This window comes from Silene latifolia, chromosome 4, assembly GCF_048544455.1.
Source record: "Silene latifolia isolate original U9 population chromosome 4, ASM4854445v1, whole genome shotgun sequence".
Lineage (NCBI taxonomy): Eukaryota > Viridiplantae > Streptophyta > Magnoliopsida > Caryophyllales > Caryophyllaceae > Silene > Silene latifolia.
In genome coordinates this window covers 12,731,858-12,754,377 of record NC_133529.1, presented here as the reverse complement: position 1 = coordinate 12,754,377, position 22,520 = coordinate 12,731,858, and the positions used below count along the sequence as shown (strand labels likewise).

General features: G+C 36.0%; 3 protein-coding genes across 11 annotated transcripts; 2 read left to right on the top strand and 1 right to left on the bottom strand.

Moving 5' to 3' along the window:
- The first annotated feature begins 7,634 nt into the window (after nt 1-7,634).
- On the top strand, nt 7,635-12,028 carry LOC141652991 (splicing factor SF3a60 homolog). Of its 9 annotated transcripts, XM_074460634.1 has the most exons (5): nt 7,697-7,795; nt 8,611-9,061; nt 9,924-10,039; nt 10,724-10,870; nt 10,972-12,015. In XM_074460634.1, exon 5 carries the CDS (start codon nt 10,986-10,988, stop codon nt 11,928-11,930), a length of 945 nt encoding a protein of 314 aa, XP_074316735.1. In that variant the 5' UTR covers nt 7,697-7,795; nt 8,611-9,061; nt 9,924-10,039; nt 10,724-10,870; nt 10,972-10,985; the 3' UTR covers nt 11,931-12,015. The 9 variants fall into 9 exon arrangements, 6 of the variants coding, with proteins under 6 accessions (XP_074316731.1, XP_074316732.1, XP_074316735.1 ...); XM_074460630.1 differs by having other exon boundaries at nt 7,635-7,795; nt 8,611-9,079; nt 9,924-10,870; XM_074460635.1 differs by having other exon boundaries at nt 7,697-9,061.
- Nucleotides 12,029-12,163: 135 nt separating this feature from the next.
- On the bottom strand, nt 12,164-14,804 carry LOC141652992 (uncharacterized). Its single transcript, XM_074460636.1, has 2 exons — nt 14,066-14,804; nt 12,164-12,588 (listed from the first exon to the last, which is right to left on the bottom strand). The coding sequence occupies exons 1-2, from the start codon at nt 14,699-14,701 to the stop codon at nt 12,298-12,300; spliced, it is 927 nt and encodes a 308-aa protein (XP_074316737.1). The 5' UTR covers nt 14,702-14,804; the 3' UTR covers nt 12,164-12,297.
- Nucleotides 14,805-20,592: 5,788 nt separating this feature from the next.
- LOC141651079 (F-box protein CPR1-like) lies at nt 20,593-22,520 on the top strand. Its single transcript, XM_074458804.1, has 3 exons — nt 20,593-21,668; nt 22,088-22,235; nt 22,347-22,520. The coding sequence occupies exons 1-3, from the start codon at nt 20,593-20,595 to the stop codon at nt 22,518-22,520; spliced, it is 1,398 nt and encodes a 465-aa protein (XP_074314905.1).

The window sequence follows — 22,520 nt, the reverse complement described above, 5'->3', positions numbered from 1 at the left end:
CTCGGTTATGACTAGGTCGTCCTACTACACATGCTTAGTCTAATCCGATTCCGTGCCTCTCGACTTATAGAATGAATTAACAAACTTAATCTACGATTACGGCCAATAACCAAATATTAAACGTTGTGGCGCAAACATGTGATAGAAACATTTTATCAATTTAACTTAGCCTCATTTTAACATTTACAATTTACTTAGTCATGCATGGTTTCCCTTACTCCTTAGACAAATGTAACTACTCAAACATGATGAAAATGTAAACTACACTAATGATAATTAAAATGATAAACATAATGGAAATGTAAATAGAATTACCTTGAAATGGAAATGGAAATGGAATTGAAGAACAATGCAAATATAAATAACTTGATATGTAAATTGTTTATAACTTGAATTGAAATTGTTTATAACATAATGGAAATGCTAAAAGGAAATCTAATCTAACCTAAACTAAGAACTAAGATGAGAGTATAAAAGTGGTGTAGAAAGTATGTAAGAAGTGTATATGAAATGTGTTTGAGGTCCCGGATCAACACCCTTTATATAGGAATAAGGGAGTAACGTAAACAATCAAGAGGGGGCTAACCCCGATCGGGGCCACCCCACCCCGATCGGGGTCGTGGGTTTTCTCAATTTTCACTTAATTCCGTCTTAACTTTGCACTTAATGTTGATGCGAAATCCGATGCTTATGTCTTAATGCGTCCGTCTAAGGTATCTTAGGCATCCTTTGACATCCAATGCAAACTCTTATCATGGGCTTTCATTTGGATTTCATTTCTTTACATATCCACCAACTAAGATTGGTCTCCTCTTGCTCGGGTTTTCCAATTTCTTCCCAAAATACCCCTATACTTCCCGGAACTACTTTACATGATCAAGACTTGCTCTCATTAGCCTTGTGAACTTGGGTGAATGCTAATTTGACGGGAAAAAGCTATTAAAAGCTTAATTTCCTACAAAACACAATGAAAAACAAGCAAACACAACTAGAACACGGAATTAGCTCACAAACACTAACATTAGTGCAAATGACATGTAAAATAGAGCTAAAATAGGGGGTTAAAATGTATATAAAATGGACCTATCAAGGATCCAAGTAGCTTGGTTACTGTGAGCTTTGAAAGATTCCTTTATTCTTTAATAACAGTGACAATCATCTCAAACTTTTTGGTTAAAGTCGCGAGAATTTTTTGCACGATTCTCGTGTCGGTAATATCTTCACCATATATTTTCATTTGGTTAACTATCTCCGTTACTCTCGAAGTGTAAGTTTGTATGTCTTCATTCTCTCTCATCTTCAAATTTTCAAAATCTTTTCTTAAGGCATTGAGATGTATTGCTCTTATCCTTTCATCACCATGAAATTCTTTTTGGAGTGAATCCCATGCTTCTTTTGCGGTAGATGCCCGCATTATTTTTGGAAAAATGGTCTTCGAAACGGCATTAAAGATAGAAGACAAAGCTTTAGCGTCCTATATCTCATCCTCATTTATTTTCTTTATAGATGTTTCGGTGGGTTGAACACCTTCTTGTTGCTTTTCGGGACCGTTTTTCACAACTTTCCATAGTACATTTGATTTTAAGAAAGCCTTCATTTTAATGCACCAATAGTCGTAATTTTCTCCTCCAAAAATTAGAAGAATAGAAGATAGTGTGTTTGATGTGGAAGCCATAGTTTTATTTTGTTGCCCTAAGATCTTTAGAGCTCTTTATACCACTTGTTGGTGTATGAGGGAGTATAGGAAGTAGAGTGGAGATTAGTTATTAGTTTCTTTAGTTGATTAGTTGAAGGTTGATTAGTTGAAGTTTAGTTTGAAGAAATTAGTTTGTGTATTATTTGTTTCTGAAATTTTTGGGATACATCAAAATGGGAGGGATGACCTCTATTTATAGTGTTTCTCCTCCTATTACAACCCAAGAACACTCTAGAATTGAGCATTCTAGAGTGACCTAGACATGAACGTCTCTAGACTTTTCATATACATACAAAATATCTTCTAGAATGTTCTAGGTTTCTCTACATACACCTAGAACATTCATGTCTCTTCTAGACTCTTTTAGACTCTTCTAGACTCTTCTAGACTATTCTAGTATGTACATGAGTATTCTAGAACATTCTAGATGTTTCTACATTATTCTAGAATATTTCGGAACCTCCTAGAACACTCCAGAAAAGTCTCACACTTCAACAGTTTTTATACCCGTGCAATGCACGGGCTAGAATTGGATTTCTCGCGTATGTATTTATCAATTATTTTTCTTTATAACTATTAACTAATAATATAGATATTTTTTAATATTACAGGAAAATGAGTATTAATCTTACTATGACGACTTTGTAGGTATTATATTAGAAATTTAGTATGCGGTTCTACTTTGTAGAACTTATAACCTTTTTCTATCCAACGTTTTAGGAATTGTATAGTCCATATATCATATTGGAAAATTAAATTCAAGCCTATCATTTATTGATGAGACCGTGTTCCTCTATATAAATTAGATATATTAGAGAATAAACAAATTCATTCGAATAAGAATGATAATTGCAAGGTTAAATTCTTTTAAAAATAGATTAACTAATTAATAAATTAACATGAAGGGCACTTTATAGAATTGGGCCGATTTTGTAAGTGGCTTAGCGAAAGGAAAAATGAGTTACTTTATTTATCTAGCCATTTTCCTTCTTAAGAATTATATAACTATATATATATATTGACAATAATTACGATGCAAAATAATTATATAATATTGGGTATAGAGCTGTTACTCATAATACCAAATTTATTTATTATATAGAGGTTATACTTCAGTTGATTAGTCCAATCTTCAAACTTAGTTTATGCTCATTTATAATTTGTACGTGATTTACACATTTTTTATGAAAATAATTTTTTCAATAGTATTAATTGTCGGAAGTTTTAGTTATATTGAATATGCAAATATTTTTCGTTAAGCATAAACTAAACAGAATTGTACAACTAAATATCTTGACAAATTAGTATAACAACAAAAAACACTATAATTAAATGTAATCGTAGTCTCTATTACATAAACAATTATATGAATTTATAGCAAAAAAAATTAAAATTAGCCTAAAATGGTTGATATGCACGATTAATCAATTGTATTATTAATATCAAAAGTCAAGTCTTATATGTAGTTCCGTTTGTTATTTATACCATGATCATTGAACATGATTTGCTTTCCAAATATCATCTAAAAATGAAATCATAAGCGAAATTAATAGAGATTCGATTTTAAAAATATTGTGTACGATTCATAAAAATTCAAATTCACACGAGTAAAAGGGTTTAATAAAAACTATTAGGTACCAATATTATCTTTGATCTTGCTCAAGAGTAAGAACCACTTCTTGTTCTAAATTTGTGTAGCTCCTCCATTAGTAATTCACCTGCCAAATAATTTATATTTAAGTCAATAACCTCTCTAAATCATTTTTCTGAAATATCAATAAAAAAATCTATAGTAATAAACTACCAAAAATGAAAATTTACAGCGAAATCAAATTAATAGGAGTATTATAAACTAAAATTAGTGACCACTTTTGTATATGTGAATATTATTACCATTTAACACTATTTATACATAAATTTTTCCACTTATGATTAAGGAGTAAATTAGTTACTTTTGGAATTCCTTAATAACTTTAATGTTGAAGATAAAATGTTGAAATGTTAAAAGTTAAAAATTTATGTGGATAAAATATACTGTAAGTATTACTATTGAGAGAAGAAAGGTCAAAAGTTTGCTAGAACCTATTAACATTCACATATTGACTACTTCCCCCCTAATATCCCCTTTAATATTTTTTAGATGACTTGTAAAATATAGTAATAAATTTTTATTTTTTAGATAAATATTTTGTAAATAGCTTATCTTGGCACGTGGCGATTAAAAATTACTTAAATGAGCTTTTTAATTATATTTTATATGTATACTATTTATACGATATATTTTTTCACTTATGATTAAGGAATAAATTAGTTATTTATAATATTCTTAAAAAATTTAATGTCGAAGATAAGTTATTGAATAAATTATAAAAAATTATTATTGAGAGAAGAAAGTTTAAAAGTGTATATAAGCTATTAATTAACTTCACCTATTAATCTTCCCTTTTAATATTTTTTTTTAGATAACTTGTGAGATAAAATAATATATTTTTATTTTTTAGATAAATACTTTCTGAATAGATTATCTTGGCATGTGACGCCAAAAAAAAAATGCTCAAGTTAGGATTTAAATGATATTGTATATATAGATGTATATAATAATTTAATGAAATTGAGAAAGTTATAACAAAAAGAAAGAGTTTTTTAATTATATTTTATATGTATACTGTTTATACGATATATTTTTCCACTTATGATTAAGGAATAAATTAGTTATTTATAATATTCTTAAAAAATTTAATGTCGAAGATAAGTTATTGGATAAATTATAAAAAATTATTATTGAGAGAAGAAAGTTTAAAAGTGTATATAAGCTATTAATTAACTTCACCTATTAATCTTCCCTTTTAATATTTTTTTTAGATAACTTGTGAAATAAAATAATATATTTTTATTTTTTAGATAAATACTTTCTGAATAGATTATCTTGGGATGTGACGCCAAAAAAAATGCTCAAGTTAGGATTTAAATGATATTGTATATATAGATGTATATAATAATTTAATGAAATTGAGAAAGTTCTAACAAAAAAAAAGAGTTGCGTTTATGAACGATGAAAAATTAGAGTGATGTAATTTTTATTTGTAATTCAACATATTCTAATAATAAACACATGAATTTTAAATTTAGTATGTATTTTGATTTGTTAATTATTATTTAATTTTTAAAAAAATTAAAAGGTTGAACTTTATTCTTTATTATGCTATTTAAAAGTACGCATTTAATGTTTGTAAATTTATTAATTTTTTTTTCTTTTATAAATTATGGTGATGAGGTGGCTTGCTAGAATTATGTCAAAAGTGAATTTGTGTAGTTTGGTGGTTTTGGATTATCAGGGCCATTCATTAGTGATTTGTAGATAAGCGACAGATAGACTTTACAGTACTCCTAAATTGTAAGGTAGCTCCTAAGACCATCTCCAACCATGACCATTTCTCTTCCTCATCTCGCTTTCTCTTATCACTTCTTACTCATCCACCTCATTAATCCCCAACTTTTCAATTTTACACCTCCAACAATAATTTACACTTATTCCTCAACACTCTCTTTCATCATTTATCTTTCTTACTTTAACATACCCACACATTTTTTCATTAGTTTTATTTACGTGTTAGCTTTATTTTTCCGTCAGTTTTATTTATGTGTTATCAGTTGTCAGTTATCAATGTAATCGTTTTTATTAATGTTGTTCAATTTACTCCACAAATTACGAATCTTAAATGTCCACTAAAAAAACGATATCTAATAGAGTAATGAAAATCAAAGAAGGAAGAGAAGGAAAAGTATGTGAATATATGTAAATATTACTACCTATTTGTAAAGAAAAAAAATATGAATTATGGTGTAATTATTTTTTTTAGAAAAAATAATTACATACTCCCTCCAATTCAATCCAAACTACCCATTAACTTTTCAAAGTCAACCTTGTTATATTTTGAAATCGATTATATTTAATCAAATTTTTAAAATTTATACGTAAAATTGACATATATACGTTTGTTATAAATAGAGGTTTCGGAAAATTATAATTTCGGCACAAAAAAATAATATATAAATCAAGAAAAACGTGGTCAATTTTTCGTCTCGTAGACCGTGAAAAGTCAAATGGGTAGTTTGAATTGGATTGGAGGGAGTATTAAATATTGCCAAAAATATGAAATAGGTGTAAAATTAATTAGTTGTGTAAGTGTGGGTATTTGTGAAAATGCAATTGCAGTGTGTTTTTTTGAGAATAAAAAATTGAAAAAGGCATAAAAAGGATATCATGACACGCAGCGTTTGTTTCCTCGATTTCTCGCTGCATGCTTTCATCCTCACTAACATGAGGATATATGCTCACCATTGGAACCCCATTTTTTCTCTTCCTCAGCTTTTAGCGCAGTGTAATGCTCATTGTTGTCGATGCTCTAAGTTCCTTCACGGAGGCCTTGTACGCAAAACTTGGAATTCATTCTTTTTTAAACAAAATAACACTGGCATTTACCTTCAGGATCCATTTTTGTACACCTTTTATGTAATTTCTTTTTTCCGAGCGACATATCAGACGGTACCCCGTAATTTCCTGGAGCCCTAGAGGCACAAGGGTAATGTTGTTATCGTTGATTGTTGTTCTGAAATATCAGATGGTCATTCTATTTCAGTGAAGGGTCCCTTAATTAAAAACTACTCAACTCCCTCTACCCATTTAGCACGTGAGCATTTGCGGGTGCTTTAGTGGAACGATGTGGGGCTAGCAATCAACAATGGAAAGAGAGTCTGGTATTGTTATTTATTGTCACTACCTCCTCGTATTAGGATTAGATAATTTGCGCGCCTGTTGCCTCCATTGGGTGTCGTAGCCGTTTCTCAGGCCCCCTCTCCGAAATTGAACCCTAATTCTCCGTCACCCGTCACTCGTCACCACCATGGTAAGCCATTATCCTACCATCGAAAATTGATAGGGCAAAAATTTGAATGATGCGTCGCTAGCGCAAAGACCGTGCGATCCGTCGAGTTATCATGAATCATCAGAGTAACAGGCAAAGCCCGCGTTGATCTTTTATCTAATAAATGCATCCCTTCCATAAGTGGACGATGTTGCACGTATTAGCTCTAGAATTACGACGGTTATCCGAGTAGCAGGTACCATCAAACAAACTATAACTGATTTAATGTTCAGAGTCTGAATTAGTTTATACATAGACATGACTTAATATTTGAGACAAGCATATGACTACTGGCAAGATCAACCAGTAGCATCCCGCAATCAACAACCGCACACATGAGCCACCCGAGCAAATATGTGGTCAACGTATACCGATAGTCGTTCATCTTGAGCAACAACTCTTGAATGGGCGAATGATTAGATCAAACAATCCGAAAAGCATGGGTTCGGGGTGTGGGGGGGAGTATGGTCGCAGCAAGCCTGGAACTTAAAGGAATTGACGGAAGGGCACCACCAGGAGTGGAGCCTGCGACTTACTAGGTCCAGACATAGTAAGGACTAACAGAGAGCTATTTCTTAATTCTATGGGTGGTGGTGCATGGCCGTTCTTAGTTGGTGGAACGATTTGTCTAGTTAATTCCGATAACGAATTAACGAACGAGACCTCAGCCTCCTAACTAGCTATGCAGGGGACCTCCTTCGCAACTAGCTTCTTAAAGGGACTATAGCCTTCCAAGCCACGGAAGTTTGAGACAATAGCACGTCTATAATGCCCTTAGATGTTATGGGACGCATGCGCATTACACCGATGTATTCAACGAGTCTATAACCTTGGCCGACAAGCCCGGGTAATCTTTGATATTTCATCGTGATGGGATAGATCATTGCAATTGTTGGTGACCGTCTAAAACCCACCTCAGATCAATTTTTATCAAGCTTTTCATGGATAATAATCCGTTGTAACAATAAACATTCAGGTTGGATCAATTCGAATTTCGGGTCTTGAGTTCGGATATCGGGTTGGTGCATTTGCCAACTTTGTGTTCAACCTATTTCTCGTTTCTTTACTCATACTAATGCTGGAATTGCTTGTTAATTGTTATATCATCGCCCCGTTGATTTAGGGTTTGCTGTGGGATTCTCCTCTCAACTTCTTGCTTCTGTCTACACCAGTGGTAACTACTCTTTCTCTCGTCTTATTGAGTTTTGAGTTTCAGTTGAATAACAAAGAAAACGAGATGCTGAGTATTCGTTGCAAATGTAGCAGCAGCGTTCAAGTTTTGTATTATTATCTGCATAATAATTTTCAATATCATCTTCTCTACTCAACCAAACCATCCTCTAATCAAATCCCTAAATCCCCAAATCAATCTTACACTAATTATTTAATTAATCATCTGGGTTTCTCTCGTGAACAAGCTCAATCCACTTCTACCAAACCTCCTACCACCAAGAACCCTAACTACTCCAATTTCTGTAATAATGCTAATTCTGTTATTGATTTCTTAAAACAACATGATTTTGATGATACCCATATCAAAAAGGTTGTATCTTCTTACCCTCAAATCTTGGCTGCTAATGTTGACCAAACCCTAAAACCCAAATTTCAACTTTTCCAAGATCATGGTTTTTCCAACTCTAATTTAGTTTCTGTTATTTTGTCGACTCCTCAAATTGTATCAAGAGATATGGTTCCTATTATTCGTGATCTCAGGGCAATTTTGGGCAGTAATGAAAACCTAATCAAGTTTTTTAAAAAATACCCTTTTACCCTGGGACCATCTGATTTGGGAACGCTTAATGCAAATATTGCATTCTTGAATAATGAGTATGGTGTTGATATTAATCGTATTCGGAATGGCATGCTTCAGTATCCCCGATCCTATTTCAGGAATACCGAGTCTTTCCGAAATATAGTGGTTAGGGTTGTAGAGGAATTAGGAATTCCTCGAGATTCTAAGATGTTTATATACGGCATGCGTTTGTGTAGTTCTGGTAAGAAGAGAATCGAATCGAGATATCAGGTGTTTAAAAGCTTTGGATGGACTGACCATCAAGTATCTGAATTAATGAGGAGAAATCCTCGCATTTTTGGAATATCTGAAGAAAATATCAGGAAAAAGTTGGGTTTTTTGATGACTGAGCTGGGTTACAAGCCTGATTACTTAGTTACGCGTTCTGTGATGTTGGGTTGTAGCATCGAGAAGCGACTGGCGCCTAGGCATCGGGTTTTGATGGTTTTGAAGGAGAAGGGTTTGTTAGATTACAACTTTTATACTGCCATCCTTAAAAATGAGAAGCAGTTCTTAAAGACACTTATTGAACCTTTTAAGGAGAATGTACCAGGTCTTCTTGAACTTTATCGAAGCAACAAGGGTTATTCCAACATTGACGCCATTTCGAGGCATCAGCGATGCCAAGCCCTCTAGGGTATTAGTCATGTTTACCAAAGTAGCAAGGTTGGTCAAACTTTTTTCTCTCTTCCCTAAGCTGCACTGAAAAAAATTATCGAATGTGTTTTATAGCTGTAGTTGGTTAATGACATTGTATGCTTGACTTATCATTGAAACGACATTCCTCATGGTTTGTTTTCTGCGTGTGCAGTCTTCACGTTGTCATGGTCATTGTTTTGTTAATTGTATAGAAATATTGGAAGCCAGAGCCCCTCTGGTTGCTGTCTTCAATTCTGGTTCTTTAGGAATTACTTGACTTCCTGTTCATGTTGTGTGCTCGTTTTCCAACTTCTATAGCTCGTCTTCTACGAATTAGCTTCTTTGTTAAAATATTAGCATGTGAATTCGTATAACTATGATCTCTCTTACTTATGTTTTTGGTTGTTTCCTTTTTTGAGCTTCTGGGTCGGGATTTTTGAACGTGGAGACTATATAATGATTTCTAATGGATATTATGATGGCCTTGTGGTGTGATTTGTGGAGAGTGTAGAATGTTTGAGTTTTACCTTATTGCTTTTTGATTTGGAGTGAGGTAGTTGTAGCTTGCTTGCCAGCTTGTCAATGGCTGAGGTGTGTATGGATGGGTGGAGACTATAAACGGCAAAGCTTGTTAAAGAGACACTATGTCAAAAAAGAAAAGAAAATGGAAGCTGAGTAAAAGTTCTTGGATATTTGAATCAAAGTGGGGGATTGTATCAACTTGTTATAAAGCGTCAGCCATCAAGCAGTACTGAAGGATTCAGACATTCAGTACGTTAATATGTGAAGAGATGGTCATTTTATATGATTATCCCGAGGGATGTTATCTGTAGATTTGAAACTGAAACAGTATGGCTTTTGGATTTAACAGGCGTGGGAACCGTGGCAATGAAGGCCCTTAGTGACAAGGTGCAACCGTGCAAGGTGCGAGCAGCCTAACATTGGTATCATCAAGATGTGCTTCATTTGACTATCTTCCAGTTCTGTGTAAGAGCAGTATCATTGTATCAAGTTTCAATATGCATCAGTTTCTATTTAATGATTGTTGTTTGCGCCTTCTATTGTTTTTGAATTACAGATTCGAGTAACACTCAAGTATGGATACATATTCTGCACAAAGCTGTAGTGAAAAGCAGAAAATTTTCAGTCTATTATTTATCCCTCTATTACATCTAATCATGATTCCGTCACTGAAAAGCAGACATTAGAGTAAAAATGATCTGGATTTGCAAGTTAAGTACACATTGTAAATGTACTCCGTAGTTGTTAAGCCAATATAATCGATAATTTTTTTTTTCCGCATTGTTTCTCATGCCATATGGTTCGTATGATGATAATTCATGTTGCCCGTCCCCATATCAATTTTGGATTAGGGCTTTGTTGTCGTAGACTTATAGTCGATAATTTTTTTATTGGTACAAAATAATTTAGGAGTGTTTAGCAAACAACCTAACAGACTGCCGTTGACTAGGCGCATAATATTAAAAGTCAATTTAGAATTTATATGAGATTAGGATTAGAATTTAGGAAATCTTTCCAAAAGAACAGGATTAAAGATCAACTTAAACCGTCATAGCTATATCTATATATAAAGCAACCCTTCCACCAAACAACAGCAAGAAAAAACAATTAAAATTTCTCTGCAGCGTAATAAGCAATCATCAAAAACAGCAAAAACATGACTTCCCTGGTGCATTCGAGACTGCAAAACAAGGTAACAGGTTCGCGGGTTGTACGTGATGGAGAGGATATTGAGAGTATGCTTGCTGTATTCGACACACTCGTAATTCCGTTCAGTGGTGAAGAATGTTTTGGAAGGTATTTAGATTTACACCAACATTATAATAACTATATTAACTCTGAATTTGGCAAACGCGTTACCGTTACGTATATTGAGTATTTAAGCAAATTTCCTGCAGTTGATGATGAAGATATGATCCCTGCAAGGCTGAAATCTAAGAAAGAGTATCAGGAGTACATTGCAGGAATACTTGAGTACTTGGTTTCGTTCATGGACCGCGCACACCCGTTGATTTTCTTGGATAGGGTGTTCAAGAATTTGGAGACGGAGTTGGAGGAGAGGTGCGCAAAGAAGCGGCCTAGGGATGGGTTCGAGCTTGATCAGTATGACACGGTGGAGGGTTTGATGGAGTTGGGACCGGAAAAGCTGAAGGAGGTGTTGGATTGTTTAGGGCTGAAGTCAGGAGGGACTTTGCAGCAAAGAGCGGAAAGAGTGTTTCTTGCTAAAGATGCTAATCTCGACGACATGAGTCGAAAACACTTCAGGAACGATAAGAAGGAAGAGAGAGTTAAAGAAACTGCCCTTGTGGAAGCTAAAGTGAAGAAGCTATGTGAGATATTGAAAGAGACTATTGAACGAACCCGAGAACATGTTGTGAACAGGCAAGGAATGAGTTCGAATGAACGAAAGCTTGAGGATGAGTATTATGAGGATTCAAGTCGGGATGACGAGGGTGGTGAAGAGGAGGAAGAGGAAGCGGTGTCCAACCCGCTGAAGTTACCATTAGGGTTTGATGGGAAGCCGATACCATATTGGCTATACAAGCTCCATGGATTAGGGCAGAAGTTCAACTGTGAGATATGTGGGGATCATACTTACTGTGGCCGGAGAGAGTTTGAGATGCACTTCAAGGAGTCACGTCACCAGCACGGTATGCGATGTCTTGGTATACCTAACACCAAGAGCTTCCATGAAATCACATCGATTGAAGAAGCAAAGAAGTTGTGGGAGGAGATTAAGCAGAGGCGGCAGTCGAGTAAATGGCTACCTGAGGTCTATGAGGAATTTGAAGACAGTGAGGGTAATGTTTATAATAAGAAGACATACACTGATCTATCCAGGCAGGGCCTTATTTGATGATTAAACTCGAATTATTTCAAATTCATATGTTAATTTTGATGAAATTTTAGTTATGTTTGTATTGAAGTATATGTCATGATTTCGATACAATAAAACTCTCATCAGAAGCATCGTATTAAATTTTGGTTTGCGACTTCATTTCAGAAATTTTGGTTTGTGATTTCGTCTCAGAACCCATATTGGTTGCCACAACCTGAAATTGGTTTTGCATTAGGCCAACATAATGAGTAATTAAAAACTCCTCCATATATATATATAACACTATAACAGTATGCATTCTTTCAACTCGGATTAGAAAAATTTCAGCTTGTACATTACTAATATACACCTAAAATCGAGAACAAGTAATGTCTTAGTTGACAAATCATGCATCTTGTATCCAAATCCTCACGGTTCTATCATTATCCAGGCCAGCTGAAGCAATCATGTTTCGTTTAGGATGACAAGTGACAGAAATCACGGTGTCAGTATGACCTTCGAGTTTCTGAATCATGTTCTTGCCCTGAAGATCCCACAGGTATACACAGTGATCTTCTGATCCGCTCACAATGTACTTTCCATTTGTCACCGAGAAAGTCGGGGTTATACAATATACCTTGTTGACGTGACCCTGATAAACTTTCAAGAATTTGCCAGTCAAGTAGTTTGAGAGTTTCTGCAGCCAAAAGCATCAACATCAGAACAGAGAAAAGACACATTAAGGGTCTGTTTGGATAGGAGGATTCGGAGGGAAAGAGAGGGGAGAGAAAGGAAGGGATGATAAATCCTTTGTTTGGTTAGCAAAATGGAGGTGGAGGGATTTTGAGGGGAGGGAAAATGAATCTCTCCACTTCCCCCCTCCAAGCCAAATTATTTCCTCTCCAACAAAGGCAAGATTTGGAGGGAAAATGACCTCCTCCATTCTCCCTCCCCTTCCCTTTCATCCCTTTCTCTTCCCTCCTTCTCCCTCCCCTTCCTTTCCCTCCACTTTTACTATCCAAACACACCCTAAGAGAACAAAAAATATGAAAACACAATGGCTTCAAAGTTGATTGAAGAAGCTCGGACAGAGCAAAAACAATGAAAACATTACAAGTACAAAAACGAAAAGTTCCAACTGTACAGAGGTAACTGCGTATCACGCCTAATCAGTTTTCCCGCGTATAACTGCTTATAACTAATCAAAAGACTCAGATGAACAATATAAATGCAAAATGTTGATCTGACTATGTCATTCTAGCAGGAACTCCATCAATTCAACGAGCGATCAACTTCCAGTTGCGGAATCTTATTTATACCTTGCTTATTCAAACACAAAGTACAATTGTATCGACCAACTAAAGAAGTTTTAATAAGCGTATCTCACTAGTTCATTACAATGCCTGAAATCAATCAATCATCCTTCACTAAAACAAAAGTTAATATTGCTGTCAAAAAAAAAAAAAAAAAAAAAAAAAAAAAAAACAAAAGTTAATAGCTTAAGCTTAACAAATACAACATCTACCTAATTCCAAAACGGAACTCATATCCTTCATCAATAAATACACTCCAACCGTATTTTGTGAACAGAATAACGGTGACTTAAAAAACCTCCTCTAAGTTTAGACAGACACAGAGGTTCTTCTACTTACCGGGAAGTAAGTGCAAACTAGTTCATACTTATCATCCTACCAATCAAGCTCCATAATTCACTTCCAAAACTATAGCCATATTAGAATTAGCGATTCAAACAAACACCACCCTAACTCAAAAGGGCGAAACTTCAATAAACTGCAGCTAAAAGCTCGCTCAGTACGCTCACAGTGATATATCCAAAAACTAAGCTCAAAGCTCATCCACATAACCTTAAACATACCAATAACCGTGTTCTACTAACCAATTCCCGCTGTCCACAATGCAATGCAATGCAATGCAATACATAACAAAACTAAAACTCTCAAACACTTCAATTACAATAACACACAAATATAAAAACTTCTCAAGAACAATCATTGAACAAAAATGCACAATTCTTTCCCTTCATTACAATGAACCATATACATTCTCCAAAATCCACCTCACATCACTCATTTTCGTAAAATGTATACAATTCATTGGAACGGAGTTTTCCAGCTGCAAAAACAAACTAAACAACGATTAAAAAGGCGGTATACCAGACTATTATCCAACATTGCAACAAGAATAAATTTCCCATTCGGCGAAAACTTAGCAAAAGAAACCCCAACTTTATCATCAATCAAAACTTTCAAACAAGCGCCAGTAACAGCATCCCAAATCTTACAAGTACCATCATGCGAACCCGAAACAATCAAACTACCATCCGGATTAAAACTAACACTAGTTACCGGCATCGCATGTCCTTCAATTACTCTAACAGTTTTCCCATTCTTAACATCCCAAACCCTAACAGTCTCATCAAACGAACCCGAAACAATCAAATTACTCTGTTGATTGAAATTAACACAGAAAACGACGCCGTTGTGACCGCGAAGAGTTTTAACGGAGGTACAATCACGCGCGTCCCAAATACGTAGGGTTTTGTCGTCGGAAGCGGAGACGATGTAGTGTGAATCGGAGGACCATGCGAGGTCGGAAACACCATCGCTATGGCCGATTAGGAGAGAGATTAGGGTTAGGGTTTTGGTGGAGTAGACGGCTAGGGTTTTGTCGAGAGATGCGGAAGCGAGGAGATCGCCGTCGTTGGAGAATTTTACGCAGGAGACTGCGCGTTTGTGGGGTGTTAGGGTTTTTATGTGGTGGTATGGGGAGTATTGTGGTGGTGGTTGCATTTTAGCGATTATCGGTTTTTCTAACGTGTGTCGAGGATGTAGAGGTGGTACGGGATTTATTGTGGTGGTCGGGGTTGTTATTTTGGTTGCCGTGGATTTGAGGGGATTTGAGGGGGGGATACCGTTAGTTAAAACTGAATATGGGTAAAATATTGTGGTTGCCTTTTTGATACTCCTACCTAAGGGTGATAAACTGATAATGAGACGAGATAGCTTACGAGCAACTCGAGATTGGTTCGGTCAAAGCTCGATTTGTGTAGATTGGCTTGAGTTCGGGCTCGGCTCGAGAGCTTAATGAGTCAAGACGAGCAAACGTTGGCTCGATTAAAAAAGTTCGCGAGCGGCTCGAAGTTGTGTGATTAGATAAGATATTACTCATATTTTACAAAAATATTTTATCATAATTATATTTTTGTATCATACATATATATCAAACGTCTCATTGATTGGCCAAATATTTTTACGTATAACATTCGAGTCTTGTTATTGCAAATATTGGAAAATTAACCATTATATATAGGCTCGATTTGAGTTCGAATTTGGCTCGAGCTCGCGTTAAAGCTCACAAGCTTGGTAGTGATACGAAAACATAACAATCTTCGATAGATGCGGAAGCAACCTGTGAACTAAGAGTCACACGCCTGAGTGAAAAACGAATTAAGGGTCGATTTTTGTTTGATGTTGAACGAAGTAAGATAAAGAACCAAAGGATATTTGAGCGAACTAGACCTATAGTTCGGTCAATGGGGATTGCTTGCTAGACCTATAACTCACAATCAAATTACTACTTGAAACGCGTCAAGTAATAACGGAGTCGGAACGATCGCGTCGTACCAAAGTTTACAACCTAATATGCAAACGGGAAATTCTAAGTTTTTTTAAAAATTCAATGATTAATAACAAAGAATTCGACTCCTATTTATAGTGCAGGAAACCGGCCCTTGCCTTGCTTCACACGAAATCAACTATGGCATATTTGCTTTATTTGCTAATAACAAAACCTAGGAAATATAATTCTTTACTAAATAAAACCATAAAAGTTTTTAGGAAACTCTTAGGGGTCGTTTGGTTCACTACTTAGGAATGGAATGGATTGGAATGAGAAACCATAAAAGTATGGGGTTCTAATTCCATACCTTCCAAAACATGTTTGGTTCATTAGAAAAATAAACATGAAGGAATGGAGTTTGAATCCATGGGAAGGAGGTGGGTATGGGATTCCAAGGGGTTGGGGTGTAATGAGAATCCATCAGGATTCTAACTCCATTCCAAAATACCCCAGCCAAATACTAGAATGATTAGAATCCATTCCATTCCATTCCAAACACCCCCTTATTCTTATTCCTAATAATAATAGTAATGGAAATAAGTAATCTTCAATGAACTGAATTAGGACTCGAGTCTTAGTGTAGTATTCGAACCCAAGTAGGATACAGTTCCTTGTTCCGATTCCTCATCGACTTCACTTGCCTTATTCATTTTCGTATCATCCCCTCCTCCTTTAAAGGAATTGTCCTCAATTCTAGTTGTTGGAATTCACCGGGATGAAATACGAATAAGACGAACAAATAGGCAAACAAAAAGACGTATGCAAGCGGCGAGCTCGAATCATCTTCGTCACTTGGCTGCATCTTGTTCCTTTCACTTGATTTTAGCGTGTCCTTGTGCCACCCACCCCACCTCCCTCCGTGCACAACCATAGACGCATTGTCTCTACCTACATCGCCAATTAAGCTCATCGAACAACTAAAAATTTGCGCATTTGCAGCCGCTTTAATTTTAGAACATGAAATTTATTTAAATAACAACATTGTTGAACAAGAAACTTGTTAGCATCGATTTTATGCGTGATTGGGTCAGCAAACATTCCGAATTCCTGGTCAGAATGGTATAAATAACACGATTCCTTGGCCATAGCACTAGACGCCCCATCATCACCATATTCGTCCCAGATAGGTGGTAGGTCGAAATTTAATGACGAACCAATGTTGTTTTCCATCCACGGTTCCTCACGTCTTTCCACTATTGCCAACATTGAGAGACTCAGACTCCTTTTACGACCAGAATACATAGCTCGGATGGCCTGAGAAGGCATAGGCTTCAACACCACCTTCTTTCCTTTAGAGAACAGTGTATACTCATTGCTCCGACCCATGTGTGTAACGTCCCGATCATATTGCCAAGGTCTACCTAAGAGAACGAACCACATCGCATAAGACCTCGTCTTTATAAGAACCCATGGTGAAACAAATACGAACCTGTTTTGAGACTTGCACTTTCTTGCCGTCATTTAGCCAATGTAAAGCATAAGGCTCGGGATGAGCCGTTGTTTGCAACGCCAATTTTGAAACCATCTCACTCGAAGCCGCGTTAGTACAACTCCCTGCACCATCGATGATCACACTAAACCACCTATCATTTATTTGACATTTTGTATGGAATAGCTGATCTCGTTGTTCCATTTCAGGCCTTATTGGTTCGGATTGGACCTGCAAAGTACGAATTACCAAGCTTACATCGTAGTTCGGTGCCTCATAAGCCACGACATCCAATTTTTCCTCCTCAACTTCATTGAGATTAAACAATCCACCAAGTGACTCGTCCTCCTTAACTAGCAAGTCATCACGGACAGCCACCGCTTCTCTTAATGTAACAATTCGCTTGTTAGGACAAGCATTTGATAATGTCCAAACCCTTGACACTTGAAGCATCGGACCTTGGTTAAGCTTTGCTCCCTCGACGGTGCATTTGCTTTTGTAGCAGCAGCAGTAGCTACGGTTGTTGTAGCGGGCTTATGGCCTGAATTGGTGACGGTATTTAACCCACTTGCCTCAGAAGTTTCTGGTTGAGACCAAGTTACACCCTTATTTGAGCCACTCATACCATACCTCTTATTCCTTTGCGCCTCAAACTTTAAGCACAACCCACATAAAGTATCGAAATCAGAAAAGGGGTACATCTCGACAGCATTAGCAATGTTTCGATTAAGCCCTCGCAAAAACCGAGACATCTTATGCTCCTCATTCTCCTCTACTTCTCCCATTAAGGCCAATTTTTCAAACTCATAAATGTACTCACTAATACTCAGTTTTTCTTGCATCAAATCAGAAATTTTACGATACAAAGAAAGCTTATATGTCGCAGGTACATACCTCTTCTTTAGCTTCCGTTTCAAAAATTCCCAAGATGTAATCTTTGCCTTTCATTCTCGAGCTCTCTTTGATTTCAGACTCTCATACCATAACGATGCTTCCCGACTCAATTTGAGAATAACATACTTGCACCGTTTATCATCCTCCAAGTCTTTAAAGTCAAACATTCGATCGATCTTGCGCTCCCAATCGAGGTAGTCTTCTGGGTCGGTGCCTCCTGTGAACTCCGGAAGTTCTGTGACCTTGAACTCGTCTATGGGCTTCAGTCTAAGACCGGTTCGGAGTCTTGTCGGTCTAGTGCGTAGATAATCTCGTACTTGAGCTAGTAGGGTTTCATCGTCGAATTCGGCCATTGAATTGGGATTTCTAACCTGGCTCTGATACTACTAATGATACGAAAATATAACAATCTTCGATAGATGCGAAAGCAACCTGTGAACTAAGAGTCACACGCCTGAGTGAAAAACGAATTAAGGGTCGATTTTTGTTTGATGATGAACGAATTAAGATAAAGAACCAAAGGATATTTGAGCGAACTAGACCTATAGTTCGTTCAATGGGGATTGCTGGCTAGACCTATAGCTCACAATCAAATTACTACTTGAAACGCGTCAAGTAATAACGGAGTCGGAACGATCGCGTCGTACCAAAGTTTACAACCTAATATGCAAACGGGAAATTCTGAGTTTTTATTAAAATTCAATGATTAATAACAAAGAATTCGACTCCTATTTATAGTGCAGGAAACCGGCCATTGCCTTGCTTCACACGAAATCAACTATAGCATATTTGCCTTATTTGCTAATAACAAAACCTAGGAAATATAATTCTTTACTAAATAAAACCATAAAAGTTTTTAGGAAACTCTTATTCTTATTCCTAATAATAATAGTAATGGAAATAAGTAATCTTCAATGAACTGAATTAGGACTCGAGTCTTGGAGTAGTATTCGAACCCAAGTAGGATACAGTTCCTTGTTCCGATTCCTCATCGACTTCACTTGCCTTATTCATTTTCGTATCAGGTAGTGAGCACTTTTTTTACAAGCTCGCGAGCTCGAGCTCGAGTTTTTGTTCTTGAGTACAAGCCAAGCAAGGACAAGCTCGGGCTCGGCTCGTTAGCACCCCTACAAGTAGTCCCACCGTCCCGCTTAGGGTAAGATTATCATTAACACTCTTCCAGGTCTTTAAGACTATGTCACATCAGTTTTTCGCTAACTTTTATTATATTTCTTGTTTGTAAAGGCTCGCCTCAGACTCACCTCAAACCTTAAACAATCTGTCAGACTCACCTCAAACTCTACTTTTTCATTTCACTTCTTTTTTTTTACAAAAAAAAATGACACGTGAGATTCGCTCATTGGATATTTCCCTTCAAAATGGGGTCAAAACTCACACAAAGTGATAAGTTCAGTGACTTGAGTCTTAAATTTCCAAGACCCAACTTAAGACTTTGTCAAGACTATAATAGATTATTGGTAGTCTTAAGTAAATCTTGTCTTAAGACTACCAATAATCTTACTCTTATACGATTACGCCCTTGATATTCTATACAACCATGTTAATATATGTTAATACTTAATATATGTTATTATTATTATTATTATTACAAGACTCGACTTTGCAACAAGGAGGTGTTGGACGGTCTAGGCCTGAAAATAGGGGGACTTTGCAACAAAGGGCAAAAAGACTGCTCCTTGCTAAACGATACCCTCAATGACACAAGTCGAAAACACTTCAAAAATGATAAGAAAGAAGTGAAAGTTAAAGAAGCTATTCTTAGCTTGTGAGGGTTGCGAGTTGCGACCTTGTGGAAATAATCAAAGTACAAAAGTTGAAAAATTTTTAGGTTTTTCAAAAGGATCATTAATGCGTCGTTTTTAATCAATAAAAAGCTTTTATGCTAATATTTTTCTTATATTTACTTTTATATTTTATAACTCTTAAATAGAGATGAAGATTTCTTATTGGTTAGAGAGGACACATTAATGATACTCTCGAAGGACCTAAGAATTTTCAAAGAAGTTACCCTTGTGAAAGCCCAAGTGAATAATCTCTTGAACGAACCGCGAGAACATAATGAAATACCCATGGACTAAGCTCGCTCAAAGCTCATGACACAAACTTTATCATCTTGCTTTCGAACAAAAATGTATACAATTCACTAGAACCATATAACCTATTAGACAAACATTATCATCAATCAAGACTTTCAAACACGCCAGTTACATAACAATTGGCACTGCAAATGTTTGATATTTACAAGTATTTGAGTCCTAACGATGTTACCAAAATATGAAAATTTTCTCAAGACATTACACAAACAGATATTAAATTTGGTGATTCCTTATTTTTTTTGAAAACTGTTGCAAAGTAAAAAAAAAATAAAAAATAAAAATAAAAATAAAAAAATAAAAATAAATAGTAATTTAATAATTTCCTAAATTTTTGAAATTCCCATAATTTTAGTTGGAAACTAATCAAATCACTCGGAATTGTAAAAAAGGGACATACCTTGCGTCTCAAGTTTGCAAATATTATGGTAAGTTCTACACTTAGTTGAATTAGGAAAGAAATCAGCAAAATTGGATTCGTAACTACTAATTCGAACCTATTTAGGACAACGTACAACGTATATTACTCCCTATATATATACAACATCGATCATCACATAAAACATAAAACACTACGACAACAAATATTACTCCGTATATATAATTATATACATTGATCAAAAAAATGGTGGGCGAAGATATATTACGAGAAATATTATACAGGTTATCATTACTAGACTTGACAACTTGTAAGCTCATTAACAAGGAATGTCATACGTTAATCAACGATCCCGAGTTCGACCGTGACAAGCATCGTGTTGTTGGCGACAATGCAATCGTAAGTAGGTACGTTTATGATAAAGATACTTTTGACGTTGATATTATTCGTTGTAATGGTGCTAATAAAGAAGAATCAATAACTCCGTTCGAGTTTGAGTATCTTTATTGCAAAAATTCCGGGGCGAAGATGCCTTCGGTGCTAGGCTCGTACAACGGATTAGTCGGGATTAATTTTAATGACATTGATTACATGTTGTGGAACCCGGTAACGCAAGAACGGTTGGTTTTCAGTGGAGAACCGGGTTTGGTAACGAGTCCTGACGCGGTTGGGTTTTGTTATAATAGTTATACTAATGAGTGCATGTTTGTAGTAATTGGTACGCTCAGGATCGGGTTTGAAAATATCTCGTGTATCGAATTGATTAATTTTACGACCAACACGTCTAAGACGGTTCATTGGAGTCCAGGGGATCCTGCATTGGAACTCCGAGGAATTGGAACTGTTGTATGCGGAGTGCCTCATTGGGTCAAGCCATGTGACGATTTTGACCATCTATGGGATCGTAAGCGGATTATTTACTTTGACCCGAGTAATGAGACGTTTAATGAGATGGAGGCACCGGGTCATGCAGAAAAACATAAACGGATACTCGGGTTGGGTGCATTAGATGGACAACGTCAACTTGGTATAGTCCTTCAAGATACAAAGAATTTAAACTCGTATTACGATATTTGGGTGATGAAAGAATACGGAAAATTCGAAACATGGACGTATCTTTGTAAGATTCCGTCACTGGATATACAAAATTACTATGAGTATGTGAATCTTGTTGGAGTAAAACCCGGAGAAGTTTGGGTACATCATGTACAGTCTCCTTTTGAAAGTGAAGAATTGAAGCTTATAACATACGACCCGATTACCAAACGGATCAAGAACGTCCAAGTGTCGGGTGGCAACGACATGGTTGTTAAAGTAACTTCGTACGAGCCTAGTTTTATATCGCCATTTAATTACCAATATTAAGTTTTCCTATTCCGAAATGAAGAAGTTTGCCTAGCTATTATGAGTGAACATTAGGAATCTTCTTTTTCGGCTGCCAAAAAAAAAAAAAAAAAAAAAAAAGAAATCTAGTGATTCTTATTATTATTATTACTTGTTGCTTATAAAATTTTAACTATTTAGTTAGTTGTTCTGTACTTGTCAGTTCTTATTAATTGTTTTGATATTACGGTTGTTTTTAATGATTAGTAAAAAATTGTTAAGAATTTGTTAAGATGTTTACGGTAATAAGGTGGAGTAATACTCCGATCCGTCGATTCGTAGTAGGTAAATTACAAATTGAAGTTAAAATTGAAACATATTCATAATAGTAAAGTCTTATTAATGATGATTTTATCAGTGATTCAACTGGAAGCGTTATGAAAGCCTTTGCGGAAAGATTAGGAGTGGCTACAGTAACCCGAGCTGAACTGATGGCTTTGAAAAGAGGGTTAGTCATGGCGCTTGAGCTTCGTATTCCTCGATTAATTATTCAGACGGACTCCAAGGTGATACGAACCTTAATGGAGAAAACCTTTGATTTTCCGACTGTCCACTCACACATGGTCCAAATATGCCAAGCTTTCATTCGGGATAATCCTTGGAATGTGAAGATGTAGCACGTTTATAGGGAAGCCAACTCGTGTGCGGATTGGCTCGCTAATCAAGGGGTATCACAATCACAGCAACTGGTGTGCTATGATTATGATGATGTGCCTGACCTACTGTTTCGCTTGGCGGAAAATGATATTGGTGGAGTTTCGTGGCCGCGCCGTGTTCCGTTTGGAGCTTAG

Bases quoted from the DNA above. Each gene is read 5' to 3' on its own strand.
- LOC141652991 (XM_074460631.1), top strand. From the start codon at position 10,986: ATGATCCCTGCAAGGCTGAAATCTAAGAAAGAGTATCAGGAGTACATT.
- LOC141652992 (XM_074460636.1), bottom strand. From the start codon at position 14,701: ATGCAACCACCACCACAATACTCCCCATACCACCACATAAAAACCCTA. The intron at 12,589-14,065 runs GTATACCGCCTT...TTTTGGCTGCAG, and splicing joins CAATGTTGGATAATAGTCTG to AAACTCTCAAACTACTTGAC.
- LOC141651079 (XM_074458804.1), top strand. From the start codon at position 20,593: ATGGTGGGCGAAGATATATTACGAGAAATATTATACAGGTTATCATTA. The intron at 21,669-22,087 runs GTACGAGCCTAG...TGATTTTATCAG, and splicing joins ATGGTTGTTAAAGTAACTTC to TGATTCAACTGGAAGCGTTA. The intron at 22,236-22,346 runs GTGATACGAACC...GTGAAGATGTAG, and splicing joins TTATTCAGACGGACTCCAAG to CACGTTTATAGGGAAGCCAA.